Below are 27,345 nucleotides of genomic sequence, written 5' to 3'. Positions count from 1 at the left end.
GAGTTCTCATCCCCACCTCCACATGCATCCTTTTGGGTTTCGTCAAGCCCCTTTTGGGTCTGCTGTTGGGGGATGGCAGGAGAAGATTTTGTCGCTTCACTGTGCATCATTTATCTCTTCGCAGCAGTCTCTGGCTTGTGATCTAGTGCTGAAAGCACCAGAATTCCTCTTTAGAACTGAGTTTGATAAGCAGCAAGGCCAGCCGATACCCTTCAACCTGTTTTTGTTGTGTGTGTCACTCCTGCCAAAGCTAGCCTGTCTAGGAAAACCCAGCTGATTCTGCTAAAAGTGAAAGAAGAGTTGCCAGAGGCATGCCAGTGTGTTGTATTTGAGGAAGGACTTGTGTTAGAGGAGATGCTTTGCATGCAGATGATCCAGGTTCAGTCTTCAGGTAGGGCTGGCAAGCTCACCTGTTTGGAACCCTGGAGAGAAGTTTACATGTTTAGGAGCTGAGCTAGGTGTATCAGTGTACTGAGCTATGTGTACCAGCATAAGCCAGATTCCTGGAAGTGTTGGGATAATTCTCGAGCAAACCTGGGTTGAAATCTGTACAGTACTCGGCTTTTAAACTCACCTTGGGAAAATTACTCTCAGCTTAAATTATTTCTCAGGATTATTATGGGGATAAAATGGAGGGGCTGGGATGAAATCATGCACATTGCCCTAAATTTCTTGGAGGAAAGGTGGGATATAAACAAAATAAATAAAGCAAAATCAAAGTGTTTATTCCCTCCTCCGCTAATGAAGACATGATATCTGCATGCTGTTGCTTTCTCCTTGCTCTCCCTCTTTTGTGTAAAAGATAGGTTGGATCTTCACTGAGTTAGCATTTTTGATGAGGTCTATTCGTAAATCTGCACTGTGAACGGCAGTATCAACAAGGAAATGAGAGCTCTTCATAGCATTGTGTTGCACAGGGGTGTGTGTGTGTGTGTGTTTAAGTACCATCTTATGTGATATTCAGATATGGGGAAAAGGGAACACCCAGAACTTGCCATGTAAGGGCAGCTCACGTGCTTTGAGTTTGCCGTGCATGTGAATCTGCCTTCCATTTGGGCTCTGAGGATTCACTACTGTTTTCCATTCTGCAAACAAAGTTAGTCTCGTAATAGAGAACCCACACTGACACTTTCCAGCTGTCCTTTGCTTTCGCTGGGCAGCTGTTCTGTGCTTGTGTGTGAAAAGTTTGCCCCATCGTGTTAGAGACCAAGCTTATTTGGGAAAATAGAACTGGCAACAGCTTCAGAATTTCTGCTTCATTCTTAGCATATATCTTCCTTCTTTAAAAAGAAATACTCTGGGGGCAGATTCAGAGGCTTTGGAAGAAAGCCACACAGCCAGGCATCTCCTTATTTGGCTGGGTAAAAGTGAAATCAGCATAGGTTAATTAAGATACGGATCAAGTCCACTGTGCCAATATATTAAGACTCTTTATTTAAATTTCTGATTCAACAAATCAGCTTTGTAGAAAGGTAGGAAATACATTTTTATCCCACCCTGCCTCTAAGGAGACCTCTTACAAAAATGTTATTCCCCCTTCCTAAATGGTTATCATTGTAACAATCCTGTGAAATAATTTACACCGAGAGACAGAGAGCAAATGTGTCTGGCCCAAGGTAACCCATGGTTTAGCAAGGACTTTAACCCAGATTTCCCTGGTCAAGGTCCAACCCTGTATCCACTGCATCCTGCTGATTTTCCAGGAACACAGTTCTATTGATGTTAAGCACTTTGAAGTCCCATAGATTTTTTCTTATGGGTTTTTTTTGGGGGGGGGGGGGTGGAACTGACTTAAGGGAGCAAATTCCTTTGAACTTGTGTGTGCTAAAGTTGTTGTGTGAATGACTGCCAATGGGCCCACTGTTCATCTGTCTTCAGCCCACCCCCTGTACACCCGCTTTAGGCATACCCAACCTTCTCACTTTTCATGGTGCAGATCTTTCCAAGGCATTTGTTATTTTTAAAAACTGCATTAGGCAGCAGCAACACACGAATAGTGATCAGGATCCTTCCCACTGGGTGGTTGATAGTAGACTTGCCCTGTGATGGGGAGGGAAGCAGTCCAGCTGGAGCAGACTCTCAGGCTGGCTTCATTTGTCTCACACACACACACACACACACACACACACACACACACACACACAACCCTTTTTACTTGTAGTTCACAGTGATGTCCAAATCAAGCAAGCTATAGAGAGTTTCTCTACAAACCAGAAACTGAAAACAGTAATTTGAAGTGAATTTCCAGATTTGGTTGCCCTGGCAAATGGTGTTTACCACTAACCAGGAAACGGAGCAGGGAATTGGTATGGAGACAAATGGAGAGAATGAACCCCCAGCACATTCCTACAAACCAAACCCTGGTTTATAACATCTGACTCAGGCCAACGTGGTGCTTTAATACGGCTAGCGTAGTAGCAGTCCTCAAGATTAGGATAATTACAGGCGTAGAGAGAGAGCAAGAGAGCTGATGCCATCCATTTATGGAGATTTCTTGCAAATAAGAGTGTTGTTACAGGCTACTGAGACCTGAGTCTACTGTAATTTTGATTACTATTGTTTCCCAGATCAAAGAATTCTCACCTCCATGCAGAAGCAGAAACTAAATGATTTTGCTTTGAGCTTAGAAACTTTCTCACAGTTTGTTCCTTTAAATTGTCTAAATGTATTAAATACTTCTATTTATTCTGGAGAGACAGTGGAAATATTAGAGTTTGGATGCTGTGTGGGTGAACAGTTTATTTTTTCACTGGGAATAGTACCAACATAAAGATTCCAAGCAAAGGTTTTTGGTGTGTGTGCAGTTGTAAACAGCCAGGCCAGTGCAGAAAGAAACCTATTTCCTTATTGCTTGACATTTTCCAAGGGCCCACCATGGCAAGGGAGGTGGTGGGAGGAGGGAGGAGGCAGAGCACTGAGAATCCAGGGCCCGAGGGAAGGGTGAATGAAGAAGACATGGGGATCATGCCTCTGCCCCCATGGTTTCAACGCTGGAGGCTGAAGCTTCTCTCCAACTACTTGATATTCAGGCGAAATGTTTTGCTGATTAAGGGCCTTTCCCTAACCATGCTCCACGAATCCCATTTAAGAACTTTTGATTCATAGATGCCTTGAGCAGTATCTGGGCAGTAGTAGGAGGAGAATCATCAAAGGCACCATCATGTAAAACTCCTTGAGGGTTGTGTGACACTGGCTAATTTAGCAGCGATGAATTTGAAATAGAAGGACTAGGTGCAGAGCTTGCCATGTGCCTGCTCACCTGGGGCTAGTAGCAGGGGTGTCCCTCCTTTCAACTCTGCCCCTCCCTTGTTTTGGATTTCTACACCCCCTGTTGGCTTCTCCCTGCATGCACAGCTTCCACTTTCTGCACTCTTCTGTTGGCGCACATCCAGACCAGGAAATATGGTTAATGGCTTCTAAAAGATCCCAAAGGGGAAACCATAGTTTGAAGTTGGCTTCCAGGTTTCATTGGGAAGCCATTAAACACCTTTCTCAAACCAGAAATAACAGGGCAGCTCACTGTAACTTCCTGCCTTGTTTCCCCATTTGTCCAAAAGGTGGAGTGAGCCATATGCATGTGTGTGTCTAAAGCTTCTTTGTATTTTGGCTTTGATTGAATTTAAACATCAGAACACAGTCAATATCTAAATCCGCCTTCTGCAACCTAGAGCCTTCCAGACAGACTGCAGCTCCCATCAACTCCAACCAGTATGGCTAATGGTTGGGAACGAAGGAAGCTGTAGTCCAAAATATCTGGAGAGCAACAGGTTGCAGAAGGCTGGTGATTAGCTGATTGGGGGGGGGGGTTTGGGTGACTCTAGAAAGAGAACATAAAACAATTTGCTTCCAATTTGCTGTTCCGTATTTCAACCTCATCCCTTGCTCCCCACCAGGCGCACCTACGTTGGCAGCATGCCTGGGCGGATCATCAACGGCTTGAAGACTGTTGGGGTTAACAATCCGGTGTTCCTGCTCGATGAGGTTGACAAGCTTGGAAAGAGCCTGCAGGGGGATCCTGCAGCTGCTTTGCTTGAGGTAAGAAGTGAAACGAGCTCTTTCTCTGTTGCATGCAGCTCACCTTTTTCTTCAGATCAGCTGTCTAATTCTGAGCTTGACAAATGGAGATACCATTTTTCCTGATCACAATGTATGGCTTTTGGAGATGGAAATAACACTGGACAAAAATAATAAAAATAAGAAAGCCAATTCCATTTGTGTATGTGGAGCCATCAGTTGCTTAATAACTGTGGTATTTGATGATTAAGAGCATAAGAAGAGCCCTCCTGGATCAGAGCAAGGTCTGTCTTGCTCAACATCTTGTTTCCCCCTCAATGACCAACTAGATCGGGCATCCCCAAACTGCGGCCCTCCAGATGTTTTGGCCTACAACTCCCATGATCCCTAGCTAACAGGACCAGTGGTCGGGGAAGATGGGAATTGTAGTCCAGAACATCTGGAGGGCCGAAGTTTGGGGATGCCTGAACTAGATGCATGAACCATCTCAAGAACAAGAACCATCTCATGTTGTTTTGTATTGAATACCAGGTTCTGGTATTCATAAAACTGTTGTATTTACAATTGGGGATTTGTGTGCCTCTGCATCAAAAACTAAATTAGTGACTTGCTTTTTGACAGCATATTAATCTGAATGTTTGACATGGGCTTCAGATCCAGGGCAAAGGGAAACTTCAGTTAGCCTTGTTGCTGTTAACATCAGGAGTAAGTGGCTTAACTACCATGAAGGGGGTGGTGGGGTTGAAATTTGCTCCAGGTAAAGGGTGGGGGGGCTGTAGGGGCAGGGGCATATAGTCAGGTCACATCTTAATGTGCATAAACTTACTGAGACCTCCGGGTATGGGGCGGTGTATAAATTCAGTGAATTATTTTTTTAAGAAAATACACAATTTCAACTGTATGTCCTTGGCTGCATCTCCATTCCAGGATCCATTCCAGCCTTTTTGATCTGCCATGCCTTCCTTTCTCTGCCCTCCTCCGTCCTCCCCCTTGCAGGTGGAGGAGTGAGGAGAGGCAGTGGGTACACCAGGAAAGGGTCTCCCAGTGGAGCTTGCCAGACAGCAACCAGCCATGAAAAGGTCATTTTGGCAATCCACGATTTTCACATAGGCATGCTACCCTTGGAACATAACCCAACATATAAGGCGACTCAACTGTGTTCTCGAGGCTGGTTTCCAGTCCATTAACCAAGTTTAACATGAAGCCAGTGTTGCATCCACATGTTGGGCCCTGTGTGTTTGAAGAGCTATTGAAAGTAACGTGGCTGCTTTGTTTCAATATTTTGTGTGTGTATGTTATGATGATATCAGAGGTACTTTCTGGCATGTTGAGGTTGGTAGCTATTTTGGAGCACTGAGATAAGAAAACAACAACACAAGGGAGAGTCCTTGGGCAGCTGCTGGATCCTTCATCTGATTGCCGTGGGACTAGCTGACATTCTTACAAAAAGGCATTTTTATTTATAACATGCAACAACAGGAAGGAAGTCAGGCAGAGCGATCCGTTTGCAGAATGGCAAATGCTTTGCCGCGGCAGAGGTTGTGCAAAGGAATTTGTCTTCATGTAGTACGGAGGATCCCCAAGCGCTGTGACTGCATTGTACTAGTACTGTGGCAAAGCCCTTGCTTTTTAGTGTGACTGAAGACAAGAGAAGGCTGGCTTTGTGTAACCTGGGGTTGCTACCTAGCTATGGATGACTGCAGTTAGTTTGATTGCGAATGAAACGATTTTATGACTACAATCTCAAGGCATCCCTGAGTTTCTTTTATCCTTAAAGCTTCCCAGGGCAGGTTAAGATGGGCTGCTCCTGGCTTTGGGGAAACTTGTGACCCTCCAGATCTTGCTGGACTACAACTCCCATCAATGCTCTTACTGGTGCTGATGGGAGATGGAGTCCACCTTCAGCTCAAAGTTCCCTGCCTCAGGCTGGGCTGTTCCTTAAGTTGGGCTGAAATACTTCTCACTGAGGAACAAATTTGTATTCTAGGGCTCAAGAAATGTTTTCGTTTTGTAGACACCAGCATTGAACAAGATCCCCCGGATATGTTGGCCACCAGCATTGCCTGGGGCTGATTTTTTTAACCCTCTGTGATAAAATTGAGAGGACTTATGGTGTCTTCCCAAATATTCCCTGCCCTATACACTGGGAGGGAGAAAGACCCAGTTTGTCCATTGCTTGGTAATGTTGGTAGTTCAGATGGTGGGACCGAGGTGCAGTGTTGCTTGAGCAAAGCAGAACATCTTCCTATTTCCAGTTACAGGTAGGTAACCGTGTTGGTCTTCCGTAGTATAAACAAAATAAAAAAATTCCTTCCAGTAGCACCTTAGAGAATAACAAACTTAGTTGGTCTCTAAGGTGCTACTGGAAGGAATTTTTTTCTTTTGTTCCTGTTTCCAGTTCCTGTCCATCAACAAGAGAACGTTTGTTCTATATTTGGATGACCCCACTGAAGGTCGGAGTGTGTCTCGATGGAAAACCTTGGTAGGCAGATATGAAGCAAAAAGCAAGTAGGCAGGCCACTAAGTGTTCTTGGGGGTTTTATGTATGTTGTGGAAATGAAGGAGCTTAATTAAAATAATAATAATAATTCATTTTAAAACTTTAGAAACCACCCTTCCATAAAAGTGCAAAAGGGCAGCATACAAAGAAATTTAAAGTTACAAAAACATTATAACACAGACAGTGAAATCAAAACCATTCAACCAGCTAAAGATAAGATAATACAAAATGCCTAAGCAAATATAAGCATTTAAACCTGGTGCTGAAAATAATACAGGGTCAATGCCAGGCATATCTTCCTCTGGAAAGCATTCCGCAATCAGGCGATCAGCAGGGAAAATATCCTTTTCCTTTGCACATACATAATGTACTTCACCTAACAATGTAACACGGAAGAGGTTTTGAATACATAAAAACTCCCTTTCACCCTTACTATGTATGGTGTTCTTTTTGGTGTTTTTGATCACTTTACATTTTAATCTGCACCAGATATGGTAAGTTTTGTTTATTGACCAAACTGTTGACCAAAACCCCAAGGCAACTCACAACACTGTACAGAATCATAGAGTTATAGGGGTGGAAGGAATCCCAAGGTCATCTAGTCCAACCCCCTCCAATGAATCTGTTTCAGTACAAACAATATCCAGGCCGCCACAAACACCCCACCCTTGGCCAAATAACATAAGATAAACAATGCCCCCAAAGGCCTGACGGAATAATGTTTGCTGATGCTCTGTCACCAAAGAAGGGTCATCCAGGCATCTTGCAGCAGTTAATACCAGAGCTTGGGGCCATATTGGTGGAGGCCCTTGCATCAGGACTGGGATATAAAGCAGGGCTTCCATCCACTGAGGACTGAAGTGTGCAAGCTTTGGTTTCAAATGAGGACATGAAGAGGTTAAGCAATGCCAACAGATGTCTGTCGAGGAAGGAGCTGCCTATTGCTTTCCTACAACAGATGCACTACCTGCTTTAACTGATGAGCCTTCCCAGTCTTACCTGTTGAAATCCAAGCACCATTTTCATAATTAATCCCCCACCCTCTCCTCCACCAGTCATCGATGAACGTAACAAACCTTTTCTTTTAAGCAGGCTGTAGACGTTCCTTATAGCTTTATCTCTGATTTCAAAATGGGGCAGCACAAGAAGAAACTCCCTTAGTAGAATCTTCCACACTATTTTAGATTCACATGGGGTTAAAGGTTCCCCCTTCTCTCTCTCTCTCTCTCTCTCACTCACTCATATTTTCCTCATTCTTCAATATATATTTTTTAAAATTTCAGTAATGAAAGCTAAGTGAGATGGCTTTCTATTCTTGACAAATGTTCAAACTCTCTGTGTGTACGTGTGATATATAATTTTAATTAGCAGCACTCTTCTGGGTCCATAAGTCAAGCCGCTAAGCAAAAGGGATGTATTCAAGCCATAATGGAAAGGATCAATTATCTTGACAGCAGCATGCAATTGCTTGGGCATCACGGAGGTCCTGTCTTGTGTTATGTGAGAACTTTTCATGTCAAAGCCACATTGATAATTTATCAAGTGCCAAGCAAGAGCTCTAGAGTTCAAGGGAAGGGTGGTGGAAGAAAGGTGCTAGCTGAGTGTGATGTTGCCGACAGGTGTGGATCACAAAATTCTTTGTAGATGGAGTGAAGGTGACTAAGGAAGGGGAGTTGTGTTGCCTTTCGATGCCTAGGAAACCACAAATATCAAGGTTTATATAACAAGAACTTCATTGTATGATCCTCTGTCTGTCCTTAATTTTAGATAGCCTTATGTTAAGGGCTATCTAGTTAATGTGCACAACAACCAGTCACTGTGCACATTCACCAGCCCTCATGGAGAATGTGCATATAATCCTTCCATGAAGAGGGAAACATGCACATTTCCCCATCTGTATACATAATCTCCAGCAGGCCTTGGGAAATGTGTATCTATCAATTGAATTCTGTACATTTTCCAGCTATGGAATAGCCTTGAGGAATGTGCATATCTCAGCTGAATTTTGTACATTCTCTGGGTAACATGCATATATTCTCCAGTCAGTATGCATAGTCTCCACAAAACATGTTTCCCCACCCTGCATTTCTGGTTCAGAAATTGTGCAGCGTTCACCCCCCCCCCCCCGGGCTGCTTCTGGCCCACTGCTTAATCTTACATGGCCACCAACCTACCCTGTCACTGATCAGCCAAGCAGCAGGAAGGGAGGCCTCCAGATAAACATTAACTTTGTTTTGCAGCGGGGGAGCCCTTTTCACCCCCACTCCCCAGTCAATTGAGCAGCACAAGGTAGATAGTAAGGAGATGGACGTGCTTGACCTTCCCTTCCCCTCCCATAAATCTGATTGAAATTCCGCCCTCTTCCGCACTGTTATTAAACTTCAGAAAATTGCCAGCCTGGGCCAGAAATGGCCATGGGTGGGATCAGAGGTACTACACACTCCTTCTTCCCCAGCCCTCTTCCCTGCTGGGTAGCTCTTCCTCAGCATCATATTGCCCTTTCTGCACTGGTCTTGCATTGGTTATAGGAGATTAGAACTGCCTTCCATTCAAATGCACTATCAGTATAGTAAAACTAGACTCTGCAAGTATCTCGCTAACTGAATTAGGCTTGCACACGCAAGCGACTTTCCTTATTTTTTTAGGTCAAGAAACTAAAATCCGTTTTCCTTTGAACGCTTATCTTAATATACAGCCCAGTGTATACGGCATGGACCAACTCAAGGGTTGTCCAACCCGCTCCGAGGCATACAGAAATTAGTGAGTCGTCGTTTTGGTGAAATGGAGGGTGCTTAACTTCAGAAATGCTGGAACTCTGCTTCAGCCACACCCACAAATTAACCCCCCCTCCCTCATTACATTAATTGCAGGATTTTCTTCTCTATGCACTGCATGTTCACTTTGAGTCCCAGCCCAGCTCCTTCAAGTTAGAATGTTGTTTTGGAATGTAATGGATACTGCAGGGTGCTTTCTGGAAAGCTGTGCTGCTTTTTAGGAAACGGATCTCGCCGGGAGTCATTTTTAAAGATGACTGGTGCCATGCACCTCCATAAAGTCAGTTACAGGTAGGTAGCCGTGTTGGTCTGACGTAGTCGAAACAAAATAAATAAAAAATCCTTCCAGCAGCACCTTAAAGACCAACTACATTTTTATTTTGGTATGAGCTTTCGTGTGCATGCACACTTCTTCAGATGTTCTGAAGAATAAAACTTAGTTGGTCTTTAAGGTGCTGCTGGAAGGAATTTTTTAAATTTTGTTTCCATAAAGTCAGTTTGTTTCCTTCATTCAGCATCATTCTGCTGCTTCCTCTGCACTACATTAGTTGGGCTTTTGCCTTCTGCTTCAACTGATGCTTCTGGCAGCAACTCAGGAAAGCAAAAGGAAACTTGGAAATGATTGTTGTTGTTTAGTCATTTAGTCGTGTCCGACTCTTCGTGACCCCATGGACCATAGCACACCAGGCACTCCTGTCTTGCACTGCCTCCCGCAGTTTGGTCAGACTCATGTTTGTAGCTTCGAGAACACTGCCCAACCATCTCGTCCTCTGTCGCCCCCTTCTCCTAGTGCCCTCAGTCTTTCCCAACATCAGGGTCTTTTCCAAGGATTCTTCTCTTCTCATGAGGTGGCCAAAGTATTGGAGCCTCAGCTTCGGGATCTGTCCTTCCAGTGAGCACTCAGGGCTGATTTCCTTCAGAATGGATAGGTTTGATCTTCTTGCAGTCCATGGGACTCTCAAGAGTCTCCTCCAGCACCATAATTCAAAAGCATCAATTCTTCGGCGATCAGCCTTCTTTATGGTCCAGCTCTCACTTCCATACATCACTAATTGAAATGATTAAGAAGTTCCTTTTTGCAAACTCTGTGAAGAGCAGCAGTGCCTTACGAAGAGATTTAACGTTTTATTTCAAGTTTTTGTGTTCCACCTGCCCTTCGGTGGGCATAAGCAGTTGCAAAAGCATGTACGGTAGTGTTTTATCTTGGTGCCCCAAAGCCTGGGATTCTTAGTGCAGTTCTGCACATTACCTGACATGAGGTTGTAAAGTGACGCGGTAGTATTCTGAGTGGTATCCACTCTGATTACAGGTATATTGTGTGCGTGTGTGGATTGCTAATAATTTGGGATGCTCCTTTACAGAGAAAAACTCCTTACTGCATAGTCAACTTGCATCATAAGAGAACATAAGAAGAGCCATGCTGGATCCGGCCCAAGGCCTTTCTAGTCCAGCCTTCTGTTCCCATTGTGGCCAGCCAGACGTCTCTGGTAAACTCATAAGCAAAACATGAGCACAGTGTCTCCCTCCCTCCCATGTTTCCCAGCAACTGGTATTTAGATCCATGGCACCTCTTAATACTGAATACTGATACAGTCCTCAAGGTTAGTAGTAATTAACCAGAGAGAGAATTATGCAGGGAATCTTTGGCCCTCCTGGCGTGCTTGCTGGAGTTGATGGAAGTTGTAGCTTAGCATCATCTGAAGGGCCAAAGTTTCCCTACACCTATGCTAAAGCTTCTTCTCTGGTTTGTGAGTTTACTATGTGCAGGGAATGTTTAATGTGGGAGAGCCTTTGAAAATGTAAACTTGTTGAGGCGTGTACCGAGTGATTCAACACGCCAGTGGAGTGTGCCAATGGAACAGAAAAAAGCACCAGACAGTTTGGGTAGGGTCGGTTCCGTTACTGACAGTATGATGCAGGTCCACAGTTCAGCAGTTACATACTGGTGTAGTATATAGTCTTCACAGCAGTCTTTCCAGTCTCCTTGCAGTTTTCCAACACAGACTAGGCTCTGGCCAAAGGCAAAGGCCAAGAGCAAGAGCAAGCTTGCTTCAAGCACAAGTATATTTATACTTTAGATTGTGCTGAGTCACTCTCACATGCTTGCTGACTCACTCTCACATGCTCACATGCTTAACTAGTTTAGGCTTGCCATATTTCGAAAGGTCAAAATCCGGACACAAAAGTTGTTGAGCAAAATCTCAAAAAAAGAGTAAGTTTTTGAGCTATTTTAAAGGAAATCTGCCAAAATCTACACTACTGTACCAACATGGGTTGCCATATGTCCGGATTTTTCCGGACATTTAAGCGATTCTCACCCAGGCACAGTTTCCGACGGCCAAATCCTGGCTATGTCTGGGAAATTCCGGGTGCATGGCAACCCTAAACTAGTTGCAGGTGCAGGACAAACACACCCCAAATTAACCAACGAAAACCTAACTTGTCCTTTTTCTCTGCATGAATAAACCCTTATACATTAACAAAACTCTGCTCCCATCAGGAATGGTACAGAATTCCACCATCCCATTCTTCATATATATATATATATATATATATATATATATATATATATATATATATATATATATATACACATACATACACACACACTTAAATTTTATATCGGTGTTTTTAAACAAAGGATCTATTTTTTAAAAAGAATTTCCCGATCCTTGCCCTCTCACCAGCATATGTTCATTTACCTACCCAGCCTGAAGCTTATCCCTCCCAGCAGAAAGGATTCGAGAGAGGGAAAAGAGAGAGAGAAGGAAAGGTGGAGGGGAGAGACTTGGCTAACATGCATGTTGAAAACAGAACCAAATCACTGGCTTGCAGCAACGTTGAGACTGATCCAAACATTATAGTGCAAAGACTTCCAGAAAAGCAGGCTCACATAACTTGTAATTTCTCAGATGCTGCATTTCTTTAAGGTGTCTCAACACTTTTTCATGTTTGGGCTCCCGCAGATGATCACAACTACCCCTCCGGAAGTGGCGCTTCTCTCTAAAGCAATCTGCTAATTAGCAAGGTGCAACGTATCTTCCACGCAGGAGTCTTAGACTCCCAACATCGCCTGTGATGGGAAGGTCAGCTCTGAGAACGTGCCTAGAATTAAACGGGCAAGTCCTTGTGCCGTCAGCCACCTAATGGCCCCACACTCCTAAATAATTCACCAAGTGACCGCTTGGAACAAGTGTCATATTGTGAGCGCTTGTAAGCTCCAGTGTTCACCTTGAAACGCAGCAGGAACCAGAGTGGAGTGCCCATTTTAATTTATCCTTAATTAACATCCAGTTACTCAAGTGACAGTGGCAATTTTGCTTGGTGGCTGTTTGACAGAGAAATAAGCAAAGGGAGGTGCTTGGAGCGTAAGTGTTTGTATCAGTGACACTAGCTCATCCTTTAATGGGTGGTAAATTACCCTGCTGTGTCCTTCTTGAGAGCCTCAGCAGAGATCCATGCTTGCAAGCACTCAGCCAGAATAAGAGCTAGTGACTGAACTGCGTCCCTCCTAGCTATGTACAGTCAAAGTAGCTTCTTGAATCCGATGCACTCTATTTTCCCTTTTCACCCTAAATTTTCTCATGTACCCATTTAAAAGTCATTTTAAAAAAAAACAGCAATTGATTATTGACACTTGGATTTTGGAGCAGTGCTCACACTTTACTCTGCTCATTTGGCTTCAGCCCACCCCACTTCCTCCAGTTGACCACACTCAGAAAATAGGACGAGGTTACATTTTATATGGGCAGCTCTACCTTCCAATCACAAGTGAGACCCAGTGTGGTGTAGTGCAGTGTTTTTCAACCACTGTTCCACGGCACACTAGTGTGCCGCGAGATGTTGCCTGGTGTGCCGTGGGAAAAATTGAAAAATTCGATTTATATATAGTCAATATAGGCACAGAGTTAATTTTTTAAACATTTTCTAATGGTGGTGTGCCTCGTGATTTTTTTTCATGAAACAAGTGTGCCTTTGCCCAAAAAAGGTTGAAAAACACTGGTGTAGTGGTTAAGAGTGGTAGACTCGTAATCTGGGGAACCGGGTTTGCGTCTCCGCTCCTCCACATGCAGCTGCTGGGTGACCTTGGGCTAGTCACACTTCTCTGAAGTCTCTCAGCCCCACCTACCTCACAGGGTGTCAGCACATAGATGCCAAGTCCCGGTTAGAAAAATACGGGATCAGCAGCGCCAGCACCGGAAGTCGCTTCTACGCATGTCCAGACATGCGTAGAAGCAACTTCCGGTGCCGGCGCTGCCTGATTTCTGGCGCCCAGACATGGGCAGAGCGGCACCAGAAGAAATCCGGGGGAATTACAGGATATTTAACCATTTGGGATGACAGCGGGAAACTGCTTTAAAAACGGGGGTTTCCCAGGGAAAACGGGAGACTTGGCAGCTATGATCATGCATGTCTGCTCTTTTAAATGGAGATGCTAGACATCGAGCTGGAATACCTTCTACATGAAAAGCATGTGTTCCAGTACTAATCCACCACTGATCTATGGACTCTCCCTGAACCATTCTTCTGCCTTGAGAGCTCTGGGAATTGAAGTTCAGGTGGTGGCACTTAGGGAGCTCTAGCAGAGAATTCTTCCCATCCTCATAAAACTGACATTCTGAGGAATGTGGCATGAGGGAGTAACGGCAGTGAAATGAATGGAGAAACTTTAAACATTTGCTGCGCCTTCCTCTGTTCTGTGGAACAGCATTCCTGTCAAGATACGACAGTCACAGTCTATCTACACTTTCTGAAAACAATTGGAAGGACATTTTTGTTCCAACAGGCTGGAGAAATGGATCTTTGCCATGAGCACCTATTTTGCATTGTTTCAGATTTGTTTTAACTGTATTGGCTGTTTTTTATCTTATTTTAAATGCTGTTTTTGCTGTTTTTATTGTATATCACCTTCAGACTGTTGTGTAGATGGCAGTTAAATAATAATAATAATAATAATAATAATAATAATAATAATAATAATAATAATAAAGTGGGACATGTACTTATAAAAGAGGAAGCTTGTGATGCCGCTAGTGTGACCCTCTTGTGGGTCCACTCCTTGATGGCCAAAGTTTTTATTATTATTATTGTAGCTTTAAAAAACAAAACAAAACAATTTTCTCACCAACTGTCTTCTAAAATATAACTAAATATAACTGTTAGAGAATTTAACTGCATATGTAGCTGTAACTACGGTCATACTTTATGAGAGGAATTAAATTTGCAAATCTTTTTCATTTGCTTTTTAAGGTCTTGGATCCTGAGCAAAACCACAGCTTCACAGACCATTACTTAAACGTTGCCTTTGACTTGTCCCAAGTACTTTTCATCGCCACAGCCAACACGACTGCCACCATCCCACCTGCTTTGCTGGATAGAATGGAAATCATCCAAGTTCCAGGTGTTGTAGAACTGACCAGGGTGTGGGTGATGTTAAGGCAGGATGTATCAATGATTCCTGCTGCTTGTCGGCACTGCCTGCCATACTTGTATATCATAGACAGGGCCACTGCCAGTATCTTCTCCCATCTCGCTCTCATTCCAGCTGAGGCTAAAACTTCATTTCCTTGAAAAATCTGGCTTTGTATGTGACTTCTGATCTGAGTTCAGTATCCTAGTTCTTCTAAAGGATGTGTCTTGTTTCAAAGGATACACGCAAGAAGAGAAGATAGAAATCGCACACCGCCACTTGATTCCAAAGCAGCTTGAGCAACATGGACTGACTCCTCAGCAGATTCAGATTCCTCAAGATGCAACCCTGGCAATCATCACCCGGTAATTTTAAAAAGGTATTTACAGTCGTACCTTGGAACCCGAACGGAATCTGTTCCAGAAGTCCGTTCCACTTCCAAAACGTTCGGAAACCAAAGTGCGGCTTCTGATTGGCTGCAGGAAGCTCCTGCAGCCAATCAGAAGCCCTGTCGGACATTCGGATTCCAAAGAACATTCACAAACCAGAACACTCACTTCTGGGTTTGCAGCGTTCAGGAGCCAAAACGTCCAAGTACCAAGGCGTTCGGGATCTAAGGTACGACTGTATGTGTTTATTTTGCTGTTTGATACATTTAGTTGCTCTGCTATGTTCTTGCAGCTGCCTACGAAAATCAATAAGTTTAGGTTTGCATTTAAAAAGTTGTTCCATGGCACCTGGGTTCATTCCTGCCAGGATGGGGACTGTGTGACCCTCCAGATGTTGTTGGACTTGAACTCCCATCACCCCTAGCCATTGTGCAAACTGGCTGGGGCTGATGGGAGTTGGAGTCCAGCAACCCATGGAGAGCCGCAGATTCCTCATCCCTTCATTAGGACTCAATTATGTCCAACGAAGCCTTTCCCCGATTTCTTTTTGCACACTAAAACCATTCGTAGATATATGTTCCCCAAACTAAGAGATAACTTTCCTTGTTGTGGAACAGGGCCCTTAGACAGATCCAGGATTGTGTCAATTTAAGCAGGCACTGAAAAGGACAATCTTGGCTGCTTCTTTGTACTAGATACACCCGGGAGGCAGGAGTCCGCTCTTTGGATCGCAAATTTGGAGCCATTTGCCGAGCAGTTGCCGTGAAAGTGGCAGAAGGCCAGCACAAGGAGGCAAAGCCAGATCGCTCTGAAGTGACAGAAGGAGGAGGTTTGTGTGCCTTTTATATCCTTCTGCCAGTCGCGAGCCCTTGCCAGCTCTCTGGCTTGGAAGGTTGCCCAAGGAGGGGGGCCATCAACATTTCCGAGTTTGTAGATTTGCATATGTTTTGTCCTCGACTGAAATAAATATGCAGTGTTTTTCATTTCAATCGCTCATGATGAGCGATAGAATTATTTGCAGTGCATCTCTGGGGAGAAAGGAAAACTCAAGCCAAGTTTGTGGCTGAGAAATGAGCGCACAGTGAGAACTGACTGCCCAGACCACGTTTTGAGCTGTGAAGCCATTAATGATTTAGGGCTAGCATACTTGAGAAGCTCTTCCTGTCCTGTATCCTGTTATGTTCCCCCGTAGCAAGTGCTATCCAAAAAGGCAGGGAGAAAAAGAGGAGTTTCCAGAGAGCTCTCCGCAGTTATTGAGCACCTGGATACACTATAGAGCCTGAGCAGTCACCCTTTGCTGCTTGGGTGATGTTGGGAGTTTGGAGATAACATGGGAAGGGACAGTTAAGGATGCAGATAAACCAACATCGCCAGGCCCCTCCAGTGTGATGAATAAGGTTCCAGCAATAACAGAAGCATCAGTTGTGCTGTGATGCGGTAATGTGAAAAAGAGGTCCTCTTGCCAGAGCAATGTGGCCAGATAGTTTCCTGTAACAGTAGCACCAAAAGGATTTCTGCATAGAGCAGGGGTGGGGAACATTATTCAGCCCAAGGGCCAGATTTGTTTCTGGGCAACCTTTTGGGGGCCACATGCCAGTGGTGGGTGGGTGCAGAGGCCAAAGTGGGCGGAGCAATGAATATGAATTTTACCTTGGTATAGTGGGATAGTTTCCTACACACAGTCACACACCCCTCTCTGTCCTCCATGTAGACAAGCAAGAGGCATGATCAGAACTGAAGGACGCATTCCAGCCAGGCCAAAACACTTGAGGGTGCGAAGCAGGGCAATGAGGGGTCTGGCTTGGGAGAGTCCTGAGGGCCATGTAGAGGCCTGGCAGGCTTCAGCTGAGTCCCAGATCTGAAGTTCCTCATATATGAAGGAGCGTCTCCACCTAGAATCATAGAATCATAGAGTTGGAAAAGATCACAAGGGCCATCCAGTCCAACCCCCTGCCAAGCAGGAAAAACCATCAAAACATTCATGACAGATGGCTGTCAAGCCTCCGCTTAAAGACCTCCAAAGAAGGAGACTCCACCACACTCCTTGGCAGCAAATTCCACTGTCGAACAGCTCTTACTGTCAGGAAGTTCTTTCTAATGTTTAGGTGGAATCTTCTTTCTTGTAGCTTGAATCCATTGCTCCGTGTCCGCTTCTCTGAAGCAGCAGAAAACAACCTTTCACCCTCTTCTATATGACATCCTTTTATATATTTGAAGGTGGCTATCATATCACCCCTTAATCTTCTCTTCTCCAGGCTAAACATACCCAGCTCCCTAAGCCGTTCCTCATAAGGCATTGTTTCCAGGCCTTTGACCATTTTGGTTGCCCTCCTCTGGACACGTTCCAGCTTGTCAGTATCCTTCTTGAACTGTGGTGCCCAGAACTGGACACAGTACTCCTGGTGAGGTCTGGCCAGAGCAGAATACAGTGGTACTATTACTTCCCTTGATCTAGATGCTATGCTCCTATTGATGCAGCCCAGAATTGCATTGGCTTTTTAAGCTGCTGCATCACACTGTTGACTTATGTCAAGTTTGTGGTCTACCAAGACTCCTAGATGCTTTTCACATGTACTGCTCTCAATCCAGGTGTCACCCATCCTGTATTTGTGCCTTTCATTTTTTTTTGCCCAAGTGTAGTACTTTACATTTCTCCCTGTTAAAATTCATCTTGTTTGCTTTGGCCCAGTTGTCTAACCTGTTATGGTCATTTTGAAGTGTGATCCTGTCCTCTGGAGTATTAGCCACCCCTTCCAAATTTGGTGTCATCTGCAAACTTGCTCAGGATGCCCTCAAGCCCATCATCCAAGTCATTGATAAAGATGTTGAATAAGACTGGGCCCAAGACAGAACCCTGTGGCACCCCACTAGTCACTTCTCTCCAGGATGAAGAGGAGCCATTGATGAGCACCCTTTGGGTTCAGTCAGTCAGCCAGTTACAAATCCACTGAAGGGTAGCATTGTCTAGCCCGCATTTTACCAGCTTCTTTACAAGAATATTATGGGGCACCTTGTCAAAGGCCTTGCTAAAATCAAGATAGGCTATATCCACAGCATTCCCTTCTTCTACCAGGCTTGTAATTCTGTCAAAAAATGAGATCAGATTAGTCTGACATGACCTATTTTTCAGAAACCCATGCTGACTTTTAGTGATCACAGCATTCCTTTCTAGGTGCTCACAGACCATTTGCTTAATGATCTGCTCTAGAATCTTTCCTGGTATTTCCTCCATTGTTCTGCCCCGACTCTGAGGTCCAGTGCCGAGGGCCTTCTCGGTAGTGGCACCCGCCCTGTGGAATGCCCTCCCACCAGATGTCAAAGAGAAAAACAACTTCCAGACTTTTAGAGGACATCTGAAGGCAGCCCTGTTTAGGGAAGCTTTTAATGTTTGATACATTATTGTATTTTGATACTTCTGTTGGAGGCCGCCCAGAGTGGCTGGGGAAAAGATGGGTGGGGTATAAATAATATATTATTATTATTATTATTATTATTATTATTATTATCCCTGACATAGAGTAATGAAAGCAACAAGAAGTGATCAGCGACAGTAGATATTTTCCTTTGACTCCAGTGGATATTTACTCGTGGGTTATGATGCTGCCATTCCGAAATCCTTCAAAAGCTTGCATGAAATCACCCACGTGCTGTTATCAAGGAGGAGGCCATTAGTACTACAGTTGGGCATACCTGTCATAAACCGCCTACACAACAAACATAATCAGGGACTGCAGTCTTGCTGATGAGTCAGATGCTTCTGTGTTGGTTGGCAGACTTAAATAGGACCATCTAGCACTCGCTTCTTGTCTGGCTGATAGCAAAAAGACATTATGGAGAACTCGTCACCATTCTGCCTACCACATGGCAGTTTAAAGGCATGCTTTTCGAGGCATCTGTGCAGTGTAGAAGCGCCTTACGCCCTTGAACTTTTACCTCATTTCCAGGTTTCTTTAACTGCTTGTGAAGGGGACTTCATTGGCAGCTGAGTTGTTGATACAGTGATTGCCAGCTGAGGGCTTTATGCCAATTTCTTTTTTTTTCAGATCTGAGAACAGGGGAGACCCAGATGTCTGTGTACAATCTTTTCATACTCTCCCCCCGCAAAAAAAGCAGCCCCCTGTTTACTGTTTTGTTATTAATCATCAGAAATAAAATTGAACAGTTAATACACCTTTTAAAAAGATAATGTACCACTGATATCTTACATGGCATGTGCACTCAGATGCTGACACCCTGCACTATTGTAATTTAAGAAAAGGTGTAGCTGACATCCAGGAGCTGCCTGGAGACAAGATATGTAAAACAAGAAGTATTTTGGCAATGATAGTCACCCTCAAATATCTGAAGGGCTGTCACATGCAGGATGGAGCAAGCTTGTTTTCTGCCGCTACAGAGGGTAGGACCCGAAACAGTGTTTTCAAATTTCAAGGAAGGAGATTTTGACTAAACTTTTGAAAGAACTTTCTGGCAGTAAGAGCTGTGGAGCGGACTCCCTTGGAAGGTGCTGGACTCTCCTTCACTGGAGGTTTTTAAATCAAGGTTGAATGGCCACCTGTCAGAGTTCTTTAGCTGTGATTCCTACATTGCAGAGACTAAATGACCCTTCGGGTCCCTTCCAGCTCTTCAATCCTATGAATACCTCAACCAGGAGTCAAAGAACAATGCAACTAATTCCAGAAGGTCCCAAACCATTTGGACTTCCATCTGTCACCACCACATGGCAAACCTCTGTTTAGAATCAAGGGGTGTTTAAAAAAACAAAAACAGTTCGCAGTGGGAGCTGGTAGGGAAAAAATAGAAAATTCCCCATGTGGGAACAAGCTCATGGATATGCACTCTTTCTCTCTCTCTCTCTTTCTCTCTCTCTCTCTCTCTCTCTCTCTCTCTGTGTGTGTGTGTGTGTGTTTTGAATGCAGGCATTATATCCATGGCAGCAGGATGACCTATGTAAGGCATACAGTAAAAAACCTTTTGGTATTTGGCAGCCCATGTTGCTATTCTGGGCTGCTTCAAGAGAGCGATGCTGATTTTCAAAATTTTGTCCTGTACGCTGGAGCTCCTGTATCAGGAGTCTGCTACACACACTGTTCTCTTTAGTGTTTAGTTTAGGAGTTATCTGTGTGCATTGGAGCCTCGGAGAGCATTAAGTCACAGCTCATGGCGATGCTTGGTTTTCCCTAGGTACCAAAGTGCCTGCTTGAGCACACTTGAAATCTGATAGCTGGGCCTTGTAGTCCAGAACTGCACATACAGACCTAGCTCTGGTAAGCGGCATTCGCCATCACATTTCTCCCCTCGCAGCCTGGACTCTGGAAGGGATCATGGCTCAATGGCAGAGCACATGCTTTGCATGCAAAAAGTCCCAAGTTCAATCTGTAGTTTAAAATTTCTGGCAGCAAGTAATGGAACAGGCCTCCCACCTGAGATCCCTTAAAAAAAGAGAGCCAGTGTGGTGTAGTGGTTAAGAGTGGTAGACTCGTAATGCAGCTTGGGTGAGTCACACTTCTTTGAAGTCTCTCAGCCTCACTCACCTCACAGAGTGTTTGTTGTGGGGGAGGAAGGGAAAGGTGCTTTGAGACTCCTTTGGGTAGTGATAAAGTGGGATATCAAATCCAAACTCTTCTTCTAACAGTCAGAATAGAGGTGATACTGGAGGCTAAGTAGATGCACAAATAGTCTCAACTGATACAACTACAACTATACTACCTATGCAGAACTCTTATTGTCAAACCTTTTTAGTGCATCCTTGCTCGAATCAAAAGTTGTTTGTGTGGCTTTTTTGGCTCCGTCATCCCTGCTAAAAATGCCATTTTCCCCCTTGTTTGCTGAGGCTGATAGAAGTTGTAGTTCAAACAATTTGGCTAGTACTAAGTTGCAGAAGGTTGTCATTGGAGGATCCCTGTGTGTGTGTGTGTGTGTGTGTGTGTGTGTGTGTGTGTGTGTGTGTGTGTGGTCAGCATTCCCAAGAGAGAGGCAGGAAAACCTCAAGTATATTTAATCTTCGTAGTCATCTCCGATTTCATAGAATCCCCACATGCTTTCCAATAATGCAAGGCAAGGGCTGCATCTTGTCTAAAGAAATCCTAGTCAATAAAAGGTATGTGTTGATCAATTAATGAATTAAATCTACATATAACCCAAAAAAGGTTTTGAAGGTGGGGAAGCATGCTTGCTCTGATGTGTAAGTCACAAATGGATGTCATGTTAGAAAAAGGCATCTTCTCCTAGGTGAGAATGAGAGAGTGACTCTTCTGTGATGAAGCATGCATATTAAAGCACTTTAACCATTTTTAAAACCATTGCCTTTTAAGTATGTTGCTTGGTTGGGGATTATTTAGTCAACTTAAAAATATTGTAAATGGAGTAATTGATTGGTTTTATCGGTGATAGAGTTTTGTTCTGTTTCTAACTGCTTTCTGGAGATTTTTACAGAATTTGTACTTTTTTGGTTTTATGTACCGTAACCCATGTACTGATTTTTGTTATAGTGGGTTGTTTTTTAATATAAGTAATCTATCCAGTTAATTAGTTTAAATTGTGGAGCCCCAGGGAAGATAAAGAAACTAAGATATTTCATAAAGAAAAAAAGCTCGCGTGTAGTGCTGGTAATCAGTTTAAGAGCCCTGAAGTCTTAGTGACTGGAGGAAGGATAGCATTTTAGTTATCTAGTTTTACTAGGGAGAGGGCCAAAGCTCAGTGGTAGAGTATCTTATTTGTTTGCAGAAGGTGCCCTAGGTTCAGTCCCCAGCATCTCCAGGTAGGGCTTGGAGAGACTCCTTGCCTGAAACTCCAGAGAGCCACTCCTAGACATTGTAGACAACAGCACTGAGCAACATGGATTAATGGTCGGAAGCATTATGAGGCAGGGAGCTTCCTGTGTTCTTAGCAGAGCAGTTTGGAAGCTCTTCCCTTCACATGATACAGTGACTTGTTTACTATTAAACGCAGAACAAAAGGGAGGCTGTCTTCAGCATTCCAGCTAATCCAGTGAAGGAGTTATTTGCAGTGTTAAAATTAGAGTTGGGAATCGCTGCCAGCTAGGAAAGTCATAGCAAGCTGAGTGCTTCCAAATGGTGTAAAACCCCAGTTTGTAAAGGGTTTTCTTTTTTCTTTCTTTCTTTTTTTTCCTTTTTGGCTGTTTGGAGAGAACCCAGAAATCCTAATCTGTGAACAGTTGTCTTTGTGTGGCCTGAAATTGACAGCAGGCAAAACAATGCAAAATAAAAGAGAGCCTGACAAACTGGGAAAGGGCTTGATGTTTGGCTGTGCTGGCAGTAGAATGGCACTGCTTTAGCCCCAGAAGGAGGTGGGTTGTTTTGTAAAAGAGAGAGAGAGAGAGGAGGGCAAATGCTTTGCAACACGTAAGCCCTGCAATTGCAAGGAGCTGTAATGAATCAAGCCGCCTTGGAAAATGTTGCTCAGGCCCGCCCAGCTTCAAAACACCTAGCCCAATGCAAGCCACCCGCCATGTATTGTGACTTGTTGGGTCCTTGGCAACATTTCAGTTTCTTCAGTCCTCATTGACCTCGCAGCCAAAAGCCAGGAGATTTATCAAGCCCGCCCACCCAACAGTCTGTACTATGTAGCTGGTAGGAAGCCTTCAGGGGCCTAAGCTTGCGGTTTCTGTAGGAGGCTCTCAAAATATCATCATGCAGTATTCAAGCCCAAACAGAGGGTACCTGAGTTCTCATACAGTGCCTGTCCTTCTCCTAAAAGGAAATGAGAGAGAGGTCAGGAGACTGGACAAATGGCACACTTTATGTAGCGCAGAATTCAGAGCATCACCCAGGGACAGCTGTAGGCAGAATTCCTGCATTGCATGGGGGTTCCCTTCCAACCTATAATTCTATGATTCTAATGTTCTCTTTCTTTTCTTTTGAAAATATCCTTTTTTACTATTTAAGCTACATTATCGGAATGTAAGGTGTGAAATTTATCATCATTACTTTAATTTTACCCAGATAAATCCAAGGATGAAGTGGGTTCAGCTACCCTAAAATCAGATGGTGTAAAGCAGGGGTGGGGTAGCTAATCTGTAGTCTTGCAACTCCCGTCAGCTCCAGCCACCATGGCCAGTGGTTAGGGGTGATGGGGGAGGGGGCTGTAGTCCAGCAATATTTGGAGGCCCCACCCCTGCCCCCAGATGAATGAGGGAGTTAGGATTTCCAAGCCAGCCCAATGCCAGATCCCTCATATCACAAACTAGCATTACATGACTAAAACAAAAAGTCGACGCATTGAGATTCCCTGTTTGGTGTGCCAGAGAAATATAACAAAGTAGTTACTATATAGATCTGAATTATTTGCTACAATCGTGTTTTTGACCCGACTAATTTGAAAGGAAAATCTGAAAAGCATGAATTCCAGGCAAAAATCCTCTTGCGAGTTAGGCACCATTCTTAATAACCCACACTGCCTCATACTGTACTTAGGATTTTAAAGTGCGGTCAGTGTTGGGTCTGTTTCGGCTGAAATGTGGAATTTTATGAGAAGGGTATAAAATCCCGGGATCTCAATTTTTTAAAATTTAATTCATTTGTTTGCATAGCAAGCATGTGGCTTTAAAACACCTGGGCTTTTAACAAAAAGTAGCCAGTCTTCTCTTATTTGCCTTAGGGTTTCCCCCCCCTTCCCCTTCAAAAGAGCACAGGGTTCAACTTCAGCCAATCTTGCTGCAGAAACATTAAGGAAAATCTGATGAGAGCAAATCCCAAGGTGATACGGCTGCAGGCAGCTGTGAGCTTTGAATAAAGCTGCACTGTGGTTAACGCACTTAAAGGAATGTCAGCAAAAATGTAGCACTTGGACGGGGGCCCCAGTCTCTGGCACCTTCTCTTTTCTCTCTCTCCCCCCCCCCCCCCACTGCTTATAAAGCAGGCGAAGGGAACCTTTGGCCCTCCAGATGTTGTTGAACTCAGAAGACCCATCAACCCTGCCAGCATGGGCAGCAATCAGAGATGATGGGAGTCTGGCAGTATCTGGAGGGCAAAAGAATCCTCCCTCTGCCTTGTTGCAAAAGTCGAAGTCTACTGGCACCAGAAAATTATCTGGTGCAGGGCCCACTAAAATGGCAAGGAGCTGGGTAAGAGTAGAGCTTGTGTCCCAAACCTGGTGCCTTCCAGATGTTCGTGGAATGCAACTCCTGGAATGCTAACTGGGACTGGAAGGAGGGAACCCAGTCGACCCCCCCAAGCTATACATACACCCTGTCTTCAGTTTGCTCCCCAAGCCTGTGCTTGCATGTTTGGCAGTCAGTCCCACAGAGCTCAGTGGGGCTTCCTGCAAAAAGCTGGGTCACAGTATTTGCCCCTCTTTCCTAGCAACACGGGCTGCGCAAGTACCATATCCAAGTGCAGGTCCCCACAGCTAACTGGGACCCTCACAGACAGGACTCTCTGAGCCCAAATCGTCTGAGAATTCTCTAGGCTCCCTTCAGACCAAAAGCCCCACACAGTTTAGGATGGGGGACCTGAGACCCTCCAGTTGTCTTGGGACTCCAGCTCCCATCAGGTCCACCCAGCATGGCCAATGGTCAGAGGTGATGGGAGTTCATGTCCAGCAACATGTGGAAGGAAGGGGCCACAGGCTCCCCATCCCTCTGAAAGATGTCCCATCCAAGCCTTCCTCGTGGACAGATCCATTCAGGACCAAATTTACTTCAGTGGACAATTTAGGATAGTCTCCTCCTGCCCTCACTGGACTCTTGTGAAATCTTAACATCATACTTTTTGATCTAGTTGTTATCTTTATAATTTAAAAGAAGCCAACCTGTTTTATAGGCAATTATTTTTTTAAAAAAACAAACAGATTCTTCAGCCTGCTTGGTTCTGTAGCCTCTTGTGAGGTTTGTATGTTTATGTAACAAACGCCAATCTGATTATTTGATGCTTCTATTTGTAGTCAGAATGAGCTAAGAGAGCTTATTATTATTTGAAGCAGAAACCACAACGCTAGCTGTTTTTGCACAACTTGGTATGCGAAGTTGCAAATTTTGTGTTGCATCAGATTTGGGGCAGTAGGGGATGGGGTCAGAGTAGAATAAATTTCTGCTGAAAGACGGGACACTGTTGTTTGTCACTGCGACGTATTATGAAACAGGCCTTCCTAATTGGGTTATCTGAGTATAAAGCAAAAAAAGAAAGAAAGAAGCATGGTTTTCTCAATTGGACAGATGCCCTTCACAAATTCAGGAGAGGATCATTTACAAGTCCCCCATATTGTCTCCTGCTGTCTGCAGAGTGAGCAGCCTGAAATAAAACTGGACTAAGTCCCAGTTAAAATATGAATAGTTTCCTGTATGCTTTTAGTTTCTTGTTTATTTTTATTTCATAAAATTTATACACTGCTTGATTATAAAAAAAAACACACACCGTCAAAGCAGTTTACAAAGAGAATAAAATAATGAAAATATCAGTAGAAACGACTTTTAAACATTCAAAAGATAAAACCAGCAATAAACTAAAAACAGATTAAGACTTATGTCAACATTCTACATGTCTGTGTAGGCTTGCCTAACAAAAATGATTTTAGCAGGCACCAAAAAGAGTACAGTGAAAAAGCTTGTGTGACGTCAATAGACCAGGAGTTCCAGAGTGTAGGTGCTGCCACACTAAAAGATTGATTTCTTACAAATGTGGAAGGGCTATTATGGAACACCTGTAACAGTGCTAATTCCTCCGATCTAAGTGGTTGAGTAGGCATGTATGTGTTTTCCAAGTTAACTAGCTTCTTTCTTAAGTGTCCAGCAAAATGCTGGAGAGTATTCCTATAGTATTATTTATGCGTTGGTGTCTTTTGTTGCACACTTTTCCTTCCCGTGTCTTCCACCATTGCACTGATGAGGGACACAGTTTTAACATACTTTCTGTCATTCTAAGGATCCCTGTGCAAAGCTTGCCTCCTGCTGCCAGTACCCCTTGCTGAAGACAAGGGGTGTGTGCTGTGCTGCAGTGGTGGAGGACCTGTGGCTCTCAAGATGTGGTCAGACTTCTGCTCCATTGGTCATGACCAGGCACCCCCAAACTGTGGCCCTCCAGATGTTTTGGCCTACAACTCCCATGATCCCTAGCTAACAGTACCAGTGGTCAGGGCTGATGGGAATTGTAGTCCAAAACATCTGGAGGGCCGAGTTTGCCTATGCCTGCTCTAGAGGTTGCCAGCAAATGTTTCTTATGATCATATCTGTGAAGTGACCTTTTTTCTAACCTTAAGAGTGTAGAGAGCATGTTGCAGAAGATGCGAAAGCTGATTCTCTCAGCGACACTGCCGATCTGGCTCTACCACCTGAAATGCCCATTCTAATTGACTTAGATGCCTTGAAAGACATTCTTGGGCCACCAATGTACGAACTGGAGGTAATTATTGACTATTTTCTATCTTTGCTCTTTTTTATTTTGTAGCCTGTGTAAATTAGTTGTTGGTGGTGGTTTGTTTGCTTCCCCACCTTCAGAACAGCCAGATTGGAAAGGGACTTCTGGGGAGAGTCCCATGGGCCAGATAGAAAGGCTGGGCTGGGGTCTGAATTTGGGCCCCTGGCCTGCTGTTCTCCACATTATGCTAGTGGCACGAAATCTAAGCTCTTCCAGAAGCTACTTGGCTACATCCAGACTGCATCCGAAGCCTCTGAGCTCTGCTCAGGCGCAAGGGTGAAACCCCTCTTATTACATGCAGTAGCAGGTAGCTCCCACTGAACTGTAGGTCTTATAAAGCCAGAGAAAAAACTAGGACCTAGGGATGGAATGTAAAACCTCCAGTAGCTGTATGTGCAACTTTGAACCATTGGGGTGTTTTTCCTTGCGATTCTGTCACCAGGATCTGGCCGCATCCAAGAGCCAAGATTACTGGATGGCATTCTCATAAGAAAAGTGAGGCTTTGGCATGCTTGAAGGGGTTTCTTTCTTCTTAAGCTGCTGTTGCCCTTCTCTCTGCAGCGAGGAGCGCTGAACTTCCGTCTCTCTGAAAAACATTCCAGATTGGTTCCATTTGTTTTTCTTTGCTGCAGTCTGCAGTGGGGCCTCTCTCCCTCCCTCCACGCCACCCCCACCCCCGCCCGGCTCAGAAAGCCTCACCTCTAACCTTCGCTCTGCCATCAATAACTAGCTGGAAATCAAGACCCTGCAAAGGCCAGTCACATGTCAGCGCTCAGCTCGAGGAGGCCCAGCGGAGAGAAATTGAAAACCTCCCGTAATTGAATTGACTGGCCCTTCCGGAAGGGGAAGGCCCTTTTCAAATGAATGTATATATTAGAGAGAAGTTAGG

The 27,345-nt window shown here is 44.3% G+C and overlaps 1 protein-coding gene across 1 annotated transcript in view; it reads left to right on the top strand.

Annotated features, from left to right (window-relative positions):
* LONP2 (lon peptidase 2, peroxisomal) overlaps positions 1–27,345 on the top strand; it is a 46,263-nt gene that overhangs the window by 10,127 nt on the left and 8,791 nt on the right. The window contains exons 8-12 of the mRNA XM_035117610.2: positions 3,894–4,035; positions 14,539–14,689; positions 14,937–15,063; positions 15,783–15,916; positions 26,299–26,441. Coding sequence (XP_034973501.1) covers positions 3,894–4,035; positions 14,539–14,689; positions 14,937–15,063; positions 15,783–15,916; positions 26,299–26,441 — 697 coding nt within the window. The remainder of the gene's footprint in view (positions 1–3,893; positions 4,036–14,538; positions 14,690–14,936; positions 15,064–15,782; positions 15,917–26,298; positions 26,442–27,345) is intronic.

The sequence above is a fragment of the Zootoca vivipara genome, chromosome 6 (genome assembly GCF_963506605.1).
Source record: "Zootoca vivipara chromosome 6, rZooViv1.1, whole genome shotgun sequence".
Taxonomy (NCBI): Eukaryota; Metazoa; Chordata; class Lepidosauria; order Squamata; family Lacertidae; genus Zootoca; species Zootoca vivipara.
Note: the sequence above shows the minus strand (reverse complement) of the source record. Positions and strands in the feature narration are given on the sequence as shown.